Source organism: Macrobrachium nipponense, chromosome 8, assembly GCF_015104395.2.
Source record: "Macrobrachium nipponense isolate FS-2020 chromosome 8, ASM1510439v2, whole genome shotgun sequence".
Classification (NCBI taxonomy): Eukaryota; Metazoa; Arthropoda; class Malacostraca; order Decapoda; family Palaemonidae; genus Macrobrachium; species Macrobrachium nipponense.
The window spans coordinates 44,681,875-44,691,938 of NC_087203.1; the positions used below are offsets into that span (position 1 = coordinate 44,681,875).

A 10,064-nucleotide genomic window follows, 5' to 3' on the forward strand; every position below is an offset into this window, starting at 1 on the left:
ATCTTTTCTATATCAAATACATAAACTGTTAATTTGATCATGGGAGTCCTGCGAGCATTATATGGAAGTGGTTCGAGACCTGGTACGTCATTTTCTCCCCCCACCCCCCGCGCCCCCTTTTACGACAAAACTACTATACGTACACACACACACACACACACACACACACACACACACACACACACATATATATATATATATATATAGATATATATATATTTTTGTATATATAATATATATATAGATAATTTTATATATATTATTAATGGTAGATATACATGCACGGTGCACCTATGGAATGGAATGTAGCGCAAGTGAGGTATAGTACGACCAAAATTATCAAGGTGGAGGCTATACCGCAATATACAGAAACAATTACTATATCGTGGGCTATACAATGTAAAAATGCTATGTCAAAAATGGAAGAGCATGTATGACAATGCATTGCTTAGAAATCGCGCAATTTAGCTTGCTTAAACTATATATATTTCAGAAATTTACACAAAAATACGATATACTCTCACAAAGCAAACCAGTTGCTCCGGTGGCTGTTTGACTATATGCATGTTTTATGTTTCCTTCGCATTTGTCTTGCGCTATAAATTGGAAATAAATAATAAACTGGTTCAGAAAGTTTCCGATTCTTTTATGGAATCCGTCACTGAATTCAGATATTTACCGTAGGTGGATGAAGAAGTCCATCGTGTGACTTCCCAGGTAGAACGAATTGCGATATTGAAAGGATTTTTTTTGCCTAATGTTTTATGTATTGTTGTATAATAAGAATAAATATGTTATGGACTTTACCTCTAGTGTTCATGTTTCTGAATAGAATTATACACATATAATTCTGTTCTGAAACAAGAACACCAGTGGTGAAAATCCATAACCATCATCTTATTATCGTTTCGGGCATGCTCTGTTCCCAACAGTATCCCCTCCCCGGGTAAATCACTGCTTAGACCAATATATAGGGGTAATAGAAATTCAGAGGAACACGCCCGTGTTGTTTATACCCTCTCCATGCAAAAAGTCAACTCGGTCTAGAATCTAGATTCAGCTGGCCATATCGCATTACGGGCTGCCAGAAAGAGACGCAGTCATAATTAGGGTTCGCGTTTGAAAACTTGACCACTTGAAGACCTACGTCACGCCTTGCAAGCTAACCAAATAAAAGAGGATTGTCCACTTTCGTTTGTTCAGTGCTTCTGACGACAGCATCCCACGTACGAGGCTCAACTTCAAGGGCGGCTCAAGCACAACACAGACCCAACCGACGTCAACCGTAACTTTGAAGTGTGGCACTCGAAAGTTAGTCCAACGACCCCCCCCCCGCCCCCCCCCCCCCCCCCCCCCCCCCCCCCCCCCCCCCCCCCCGTTTTTTTTTTTCTTCTTTTTTCCTTTCGAAGATCCTACGAAGTTTATAAATGAGTGACTCGATATTTGCTCCCAGTATATTTAAAAACAGAGGAGACTTATTTTGAACGATATCCATATTAAAATTTGTAGTGAAATGAGGATAACACGCTACCGGTCGTTATTCTTTTAGATAATTTCGCTGTCTTACCGATCGATTTCTAACAGAACGTAGAAGTTTATTCTTAGTCAAACTAATTTTACTCAGAAATATCTTGCGTGGTCTTTCTGCAGCCACCGTATGGCATATTACTTGAATGCTTTCCCGTTGTTTTGGCGCGGTTACTGCTACTGACAAATGTGGTACTAACGCCAGCTTTTTCGGCAGATCTTCAATTGCGACAAATTCCGACAATGTCCACCGAAATAACGGCCGATATGATATTGTTCCCTTCAAAAGCACCCTCCTTGGTCTAAATCAGTGGTCCTCAATGTGGGGTGTACGGGCAATTTGCTTTTTTTTCAGGGGGGGGGGGTGCAATTCGAGAATGTTTAAACCAAGTTAATGGTCTTTAATCCTTCCTCCACGGGAATAAGAGTTAACTTTTTTTAATAATTAAGTATATATAACCACAAGGGCGGCATGAGGATACCCAAAAACTGATTAGGTGGGGCATGGTCAAATAAAAGGTTGGTAACCGCTGGTCTAGATAAAGACCAGGTCATAAAAATACATATAATATATTTGATGTAACTTATGTTTTACCGTCAGTGCCCGGCGAATGTATATCATTATTGTAGCATTCTTTCTTGATTATTATTATTATTATTATTCAGAAGATGAAACCTATTCATACGGAACAAGCCCACATTAGCCATTGATTTGGAATTCAAGCTTCCAAAGAATATCGATCGTATTTCGTTATCTGATTTGATACTGAAATGATCCACATAGTCAACTATTGTTTTACCTGCTTCAGTCACTTTCTACTCCACGAAGGTGGTTTAGAACTATTAATACGTTCCAGCAGTTCAATTTTCGAGAAAAAAAAAAATAATGAGTATCTCGAGATTGGCTCTAGACCTATTCTCATCAGCTCTGTCCCAAGCGGGTATAGTCTCAACTTTGGTCCACTGTCTTGATTCCGTTCTGTGATGGCGAAATCTCGGAAGGTAAAGGTATATACCATTAAAACTGGATTCTCACGTGGGAAAAACAATCTGAACGAATGCTGAAAGCAATTTTGAAGTCGCTCAAATGCAAGAGTTTCCCTTGGTTTTAAATTTCCTAGGCGCTAAGTAAAGTTGTCATCGAGATCATTTAGCTTTCGACACCGAGAATATGTATATATACCCATGGTCCTGTATATACCTTCGAGCCGTCATTACTGTTAATCACAGCATGCAATACCTCACAGTAAATATATTGTTCGAGAAAAGAAAGAATGACCAATATAATAAAAGAAGTAAATTACAACCGAGGCAAGGAAAATGGAGTGAAATAAAAACGTCTTTCTTTATAGATACTTCAAAGTCCTCCCTTAGCTGTCCTGGACTACGCCGAGGATGGAGTATCGTCGACACCCACAAGATAGGTTGGGTACGTAAGTATAGCTGTAACGGCGCCACTTGTATGTTGAATGAACGTCATCATACGGATATACATTAAATTATGGATGTGTACGTGTATGTGTACTTGTTGAGATATGTATTGTCTAGCTAATTTCAAGTTATCTGAATTCTCTCTCCCTCTCTCTCTTATAATCTAGATTCATGACCCTATCTCATAACTGGGATCTTAAATATTCCCTAATAAAACTACTTTGTGTGTTGGGGGGAGGGGGGGGGGTGGCAATTAGATGGAGATCTACTATCAGTGCTTTATGAAGAATAATAATAAAAAAAACACAGCACAAAATGGGTGGACATTTAAGTTGATAAAGAAATGAAAGAGGTTGCAGCCACGGGCCGAAGGGAGCTACAAAGATCCTTAAGTAGTGCCTACAGTGCACCCTGACAGCCAGCATCCAGCCGATGCTCGGTAGCAAAAGTGTTGTGTCACACTAGGACCTTGTGGAAGTTGTGGTTTCGGGGAGCAGTAGGGAAAAGTAAACAAAACTGATCAGCTGATATCATCATGGCGCCCAGAAATTGTCGGACTGTTGCAAGATGTGCAACAGTGATGTGTTTTCTCGGACTCTTACGTAAATGCAAGAGTAACAAATAAACATTTGTGGGTTCAAGAGTGACTCAGGAGAAGAGCAGCCAAAGGTCTGAGAGTACGTCCTATCTGCAGCAGTCCATTTGTAAGTTCCTTTTCATCAAGTCCAACGTACGTATACCGGTGAGCCCTCCCCTGTGATTCACGTTCCCAAAACCCGTGTGAAAAGTCGTTATAGTAGGCCTAATTGAACACTTAAATTTTTATTTTTTTTTTTAACCCGTTTCCTAAGCGCTCACACCACATAACACAGTTGCGGGCACACTACACTAGTCTCACGAGGTGGGGTTTTATTCCTTTTTTTGTTTTTTGTTTTTTCAATTCTAATCGTCATTAGTCTTACTTTATTTAATAGTACTTCAAAATGTTTATCGTAATTCTTGTTCATTATCTTTTTATGCAACAGTAATCTGACATTCCTCTCAAAACTCTTCTTCTTGCACGTCTCGCTGATTCCCTTCATTGTTCACCGTTTCCCATACTTTGAATTTTACATATCCCTCATTTGCTCGTCATTTTCGTCATTGTGTGAGATGCATATGAAAAATGATGAAAAAGTTGACCTCGTTTCATTTTTCTAAGATACGAAGCTGAGTTGGGTTCATTTATAACCGTTTATTTTTCTTGTTTTTCTCTTTTCCTATTAGTTCATTTCAGTTTGGTCGTTTTCTTACTTTTCTTCTTGGAAGAAGATGATTATTCATGGAACGTATTCGTGTTTCTTTCTTCATTTCTTCCTAAGTTTCAACTAAGTTTCTTCCCGTCGCAGGTCCAGCAGACGAATCCGTACAAGATTGGATCAACAATGTTTCTCGCGATCTGTGGTCACACACGGCCTCTTCCTACGGCGCCTCACCAACGTCAGATGTAAATACGACGGCTGCTTATTCAGGAGGTAATTTAATTTTCAATTGTGCTTCTCCCGGTGACAAATGTTCCCACCCCCCTCCCCCTGGCCAATGCTCTTACGACATTTTCCCATAACACAAGGCCTAAGAGAATTCTCTAGACCACGGCCTCCTAACAGACGCTCTCGCCCGCCTTCTATATAGTGCACTACTCTCATTTTAGGTGCGTATATTCCAGGAACAAGCGGGGATTATTTTACCAATTCCGCTCGTCCATGGATTCCACAATATGACGATCATTACGCTGAAAGCATCGGGACATCACTAGGTAAGACCCGAACTAATTCTGAAACTTTGCCTTTTACAGCCTCTGCTTCTGTGAGTAGATAAACTGCCCATTTCTTTTTTTATCGTTTTCAATGATTCAGTAAATATTTGATAAATGTGTGTGGTGATCTTGACTTTACTTAATGCAGTGAATCTGAACCCATAAACTGTAGTATCACCGTAAATTAAATGTCAAAATATATCTTGGTTAGGGAATCTCTCTCGCAGTTTTGAAAGGACAATCTGCACAGTAATAGGCCTACATGACTTTACCTATGAAATCGTCTTCTGGTTCTGCCACTTACTTCTCTTAGAACGATAGCTTTAATTGTGACAAATACGATGTTGAAAGAGACCCCTCCTACTGCACATTCCACCCTGCAAAAGAGACAGAAAGTTTGTAATACTGTATTGTTCTATGAAGGTAGGAATATTTAAAAGTCGAAATTGATTTGATTAATGTATTCACTTTTCCTTGCTCTGTTTACTAAATACCAATCGATTTTGCCCCGACAGAAACCCCACCCATGGTGTTTGAAGACGAGGTAGAAGACTCCGATGTAGTCGACCAAAATAAGCTGCCACCCGAATTGTCTCTATGCGAGCCCTTCAGCCGAGCAGCGCTTACGGAAGGTATACACCAGAATTGTCTACGATTAAAAAAAATGACAGATTAAACAGAAACTTGTACTTTTCCTGAAGTACAAAACCCACAATAACGATTGCGATCGAGTAATTCAATCCTGCGCGAATCAAAATCATGCAAGATTATTCAGTTCGTTTGGTTCGAGTTCATTTCTTGCTAGAAAAAGTTCTGTTTTCTTCTGTTTAATCCTTTCGTGTTCATTCACAGTGTACTCGTTGCCAGATATGGGAGCCACGTGCACGTCCAGCCACGAAGGTAAGAAAAAAATGTAGTACGTACCATGATCACAGCATGAACGTGTATAAAAAACACACCTTTATAAAGAAGAAGAAGAAAAAAAAAGAAACTTTGCTGATAACTGAAATTACAAACTGAAGAATTTTTGCTGATTAAGTTAGCATTGATCTTTAATCCATTCCAACGTCCCACGGAAATATTTAAAAAAATGAGTCGGTAGGATCAGTAACTGTTTCATTCCCCCCTGGCTGTTTCCAGGCGCAAAAGCGACGAGAGGGAAGAAGAAGAAGAAGAGGGAGAGTTGTTCTTATAGTCATCCTCGGCCGGATGCAGTGGTCGACATTCCCGAGAGACTGGGTAAGAGATTTCACCAGTTTCCACAGCTTTTGCGATATCCCCTTAAATATATACGAAATCCACAGAGATTCCAATTCCTTATATATTTATTAAATTTGAATTGTAAATGTACAAAAAATACACAGACACATTATATATATATATATATATATATATATATATATATATATATATATATATATATATATATATATATATATAAAGGTCTGGTAACCAGCAAATTGAACAGGGGATTGGTGCGATTGTGATTTTTTTTATTTATTTATGGATGTTTAATGAATCTTAAGAGTTTAGCGAGTAAGTGTCCAGTGAATGTTTATGAGTACGTGTTTAGTGAATGTTTAGGGTTTAGTGTTCAATCTTTTTTTTTTTTTTTTTTCCGTCAAGACACAGAGACGGGATCGCTTCTAGAAAATCCGGCAGGAAACGCCGCCTATCCGGAGCCGGAGATACTCCCGTCTCTAGAGGTACTAAAGGCCTTACCCTTTACCACTGGGATGGATCCTCTGCGAATCGTACACGCTCCTGGAAGCAGAAACTGTAAGTAATTAAGATAAGGATGATAATGACCTTATTTGTGGAACAAAAAGTCCTCGGTGTCTTCATATTGAGAAAAAAAAAAAATCTAATGGTCTAGTTTTGGAAATAAACAGTAATGACAAACAGGGAATATTTATTTATTTATTTATTTATTTATTTATTATTATTATTTTTTTTTTGCGATTTGAGGGCCAATAAACAGCTGCAATGGGTTAGTTTTATAGGGGGAAAAAATCACCAAGTAAAAGTTGCTTTGGGGGTGAACTGTGAAGGCACAAAGAGCAATTGAAAGAAACAGCAAGAATTATTATTTTTAGGCTGAAGAAGCACTAACTATGGACTTCTGTCAGTAGGAAAAAATCATATCAAAATGCAAGCTCTGTTCGGGGAAGAAGGAGTGACCTGACCTTAGAAATAAATACATAGATAAAAAAAAACCCACTCACACATACACATACGGAGTAATAAGAGTTTAATAGAGGAATGTCAGCATGAAGACCCATATATTTTAAGAAACATACAAATTGATACAATGGCATGTAAAGATAAAAAAATATTGTTTGGACATCGAAAATTTAAATAACAGCTACGGAGCATATTTTAAATAACCTTATATAAATATTTATTTTATTTTTATTTATTTATTTATATATTTATTTATTTTTTGAGAAATGACCAATACCGGTTTTGGAGGGAAAACAACAGCCAGTACTTCGATTATGTACTAACTTTGCTTCCATAATTTCTTCCTTACAAGACAAAAATTACCAGCACTGGCCTAGTCTAAGGGAAAAGTAAAGCAACAGGGAAGTTCTGTCAGGAAAAAAAAAAAAAAGTTACATTAGGTAACGGGTTTCCTGCAGGAATGAAAAAAATTAGAATATTCCGAAACGTAGATTCAAAGCGTTTGAAGAACACGCCTCTTGAAGAAGTTTTGGGAGAAATCATAATTTCCCGTGCCAGGTATTTGCAAATCAGTCCTTTCAACACACACTAGCGCATCCTCTCTATATCTATGGGCGCATCAGGCAGCCGACTCATGTAGGGATAACGATGAGAAAGAGCAGTATGTAAATATTTTGAAAAAGCCCTATAGAGTATGAGTATACTTCTCTTCTTATCCCGATAACAATATAATATACAAAGGCATGTGGAGGATCTATGAAAAAAAAAAGAAGGGTCGGGAGGAGTGGAATCAAGAGAAAACAAACGAACTGAAATACGAAAATATCACATATGGTTCGTGGTTCATAGGCTTTCAGTGCATACACACAGTTGCGGGCACAGCTACAGTGTTCGTTTGTATAGTTGCAGAGCCATTTAACTTTATAAACAATTTCGCTTTACAGCTTTTCTCTTTCGTATACTATTATCACGTATTTAAACTAATACTGAGTTCCTTTGTTGTTTAAAATTTTAATCGTCTCGAACATTAACCTTCTCTGCAACGAGAAACCTTAAAAAGTTATAGATGTTGTTAAAGTAATCTTTACATTTTCTCCTACAGCTCGCGGTCCCTTCTTCTGGGAGTTCCTCCTTCGACTGCTAGCCGACACGAACAGCAACCCGTCGCTGCTGTCCATGGAGAACACGTCCAAGATGATCGTATGCTTTCGGGACCACTACCAAATCGCCAAATTATGGGGGCTGCGGCAGGGCAAGGACAATTTGAGTTACCCCCACTTCTCTCGGTCTCTCAGGTGGGGTGGAAGCGCAGAAACTGTAACGTTCCGTCGTGGAAATGTTCCGCGCGAGATGCTCCCTCGATACTGTAACCAAATACTGCCTAGACTTTCCCTGAAAAAAAGAAGAAGAAGAAAAAGCGGGACACCATATCTTATAAACTAACCATAGAATCTTCTTGAAAATAATTTCATTATGTTTCCCAAACTCAAATATCCTCAGGTTACCTGTACCCAGGGTCATGGCAAAAAAACCGTGGCTGGTGCAGTACTATAGTACTATACATCTCGAGTATTTGCCTCTCGGCGACTTTCATCCCGAAGTGGTGGGTAGTGCCGTCAGTGCACCTTACGGGGTGCACTGTAGGCATTACCAAAGGTTCTTTGCAGGGTCTCATCGGTCCCCAGCTGCTCATATATTTTTGCGTCTTGTTTTTCGAGAAAATGCGTTTTACATCGGCTTTTAAAAAAGATGGAAGTTAAAATATTTTATTTCTTATGACGAGAATTCCATAAAATGACGACGAAACGATTTAACGTTGAATCTATACCTCTCTCTGGTCTCTGTTTGGGTGCAGAGACCAGAGAACCATACCAGGCATCTAATCCCCTAACACATTACGTCACTTAGAAATGAATGAATGGAAAGTTACGCCATATTATGGCCAGGGAGCAAATTCCTGAGATGTATGCTAGTATTGCACCAGACCCATTTCTCTCTCTCTCTCTATTTTCAAGAAAGTTCTATAGTTAGATTGTTTAAGATACGGCGTCCCTCGCTTTTTCAGGGATAGGTCGCGCCAAGGTATATTCTATACCTTGGGTCGCGCTATACTGGTTACATTCAGGGAAGACGTCTCTCTCTCTCTCTCTCTCTCTCTGAATGTGAATAAAATTCATTTCCTGTATATACCATAAATGAACATTTGGTAAATGATGTGTGTGAATGTAAATCAAACTTTTTTTTTTCTGGATGGTGGCAGATAAACACGCACACACACAGCCACTATTCACCTCTCTACAAAAAGCTCAATTTTTAATGCGTCTCATTAATTTCTCTCTCTGAATGTGAATAAAATTTATTTCCTGTATAACCATAAATGAACATTTGGTAAATGGTGTGTGTGTGTGTGTATGTGAATGTAAATCAAACTTTTTTTTTTTTTTGGATGATGGCAGATGAACACACACACAGCCACTGTCCACCTCTCCGCAAAAGCTATATTTTTATTACGTCTCATTAATTTCTCTTACAACTCGCTTCGGCAGGTACTGGTATGGTAAATATTTCACCCCTTTCATCGAAAAGAAACTCATGTTCAAACTAACGTCCAACAGTATCGAATACCTCCAGCAGCTGTATGACGAGTCTATACAACCGTAAAAACTCGCTTGTGAGGAAGCAATATTCACTTCTCCAACGGCAAGTACACACGGCAGGGTTGCGGTTTAGAGGAATTTCGTCTACTTGTGTGACATTCTGGTGACATCTGGCAACCTTCCGTGGCTTTTCCGACCAAAGGCCACAGTAGAGGAATATAATTCTTCACTATGCCTTTTTATTTTTTATTATGAAATTAAAGTTATAAAACATATCCTGCTTATTTATAGAAATGAATTTTATTGAAATCCCTTATTTTTCTTCGTCAAAAATACTTTTGTTAAGCTAGTGACGTGGTTTTTTTTAGTCACGGAAAATAATTCATCGGGAAATAAGCATTCTAACCATTAAATCATATACGGCGTAAAAAAATCAGAAGACCTGCTTATGGTAACGCTGCTAAAAGCCAATGTTGTGAAGAAAAAAACGGCCTTGCAACAAATTTCCTGAAGGACAGGTGTTCAGGATC

The 10,064-nt window shown here is 38.7% G+C and overlaps 1 protein-coding gene across 4 annotated transcripts; it reads left to right on the plus strand.

Annotated features, from left to right (window-relative positions):
- The first annotated feature begins 709 nt into the window (after positions 1-709).
- Positions 710-9,809, plus strand: LOC135222725 (DNA-binding protein D-ETS-4-like). Of its 4 annotated transcripts, XM_064260935.1 has the most exons (10): positions 710-1,311; positions 2,880-2,956; positions 4,347-4,472; positions 4,649-4,753; positions 5,269-5,385; positions 5,606-5,653; positions 5,894-5,992; positions 6,380-6,532; positions 8,040-8,232; positions 9,484-9,809. In XM_064260935.1, the coding sequence occupies exons 2-10, from the start codon at positions 2,923-2,925 to the stop codon at positions 9,596-9,598; spliced, it is 990 nt and encodes a 329-aa protein (XP_064117005.1). In that variant the 5' UTR covers positions 710-1,311; positions 2,880-2,922; the 3' UTR covers positions 9,599-9,809. The 4 variants fall into 4 exon arrangements, with proteins under 4 accessions (XP_064117005.1, XP_064117002.1, XP_064117004.1 ...); XM_064260932.1 differs by lacking the exon at positions 9,484-9,809 and having other exon boundaries at positions 8,040-9,450; XM_064260934.1 differs by lacking the exon at positions 9,484-9,809 and having other exon boundaries at positions 4,664-4,753; positions 8,040-9,450.
- Positions 9,810-10,064: the final 255 nt, after the last annotated feature.

Excerpts from the sequence above, each read along its gene's own strand:
- LOC135222725 (XM_064260932.1), top strand. The coding sequence starts at position 2,923 with ATGGAGTATCGTCGACACCCACAAGATAGGTTGG. Across the intron at positions 2,957-4,346 it reads ACACCCACAAGATAGGTTGG|GTCCAGCAGACGAATCCGTA; the intron begins GTACGTAAGTAT and ends TTCCCGTCGCAG. Across the intron at positions 4,473-4,648 it reads GACGGCTGCTTATTCAGGAG|GTGCGTATATTCCAGGAACA; the intron begins GTAATTTAATTT and ends CTCTCATTTTAG.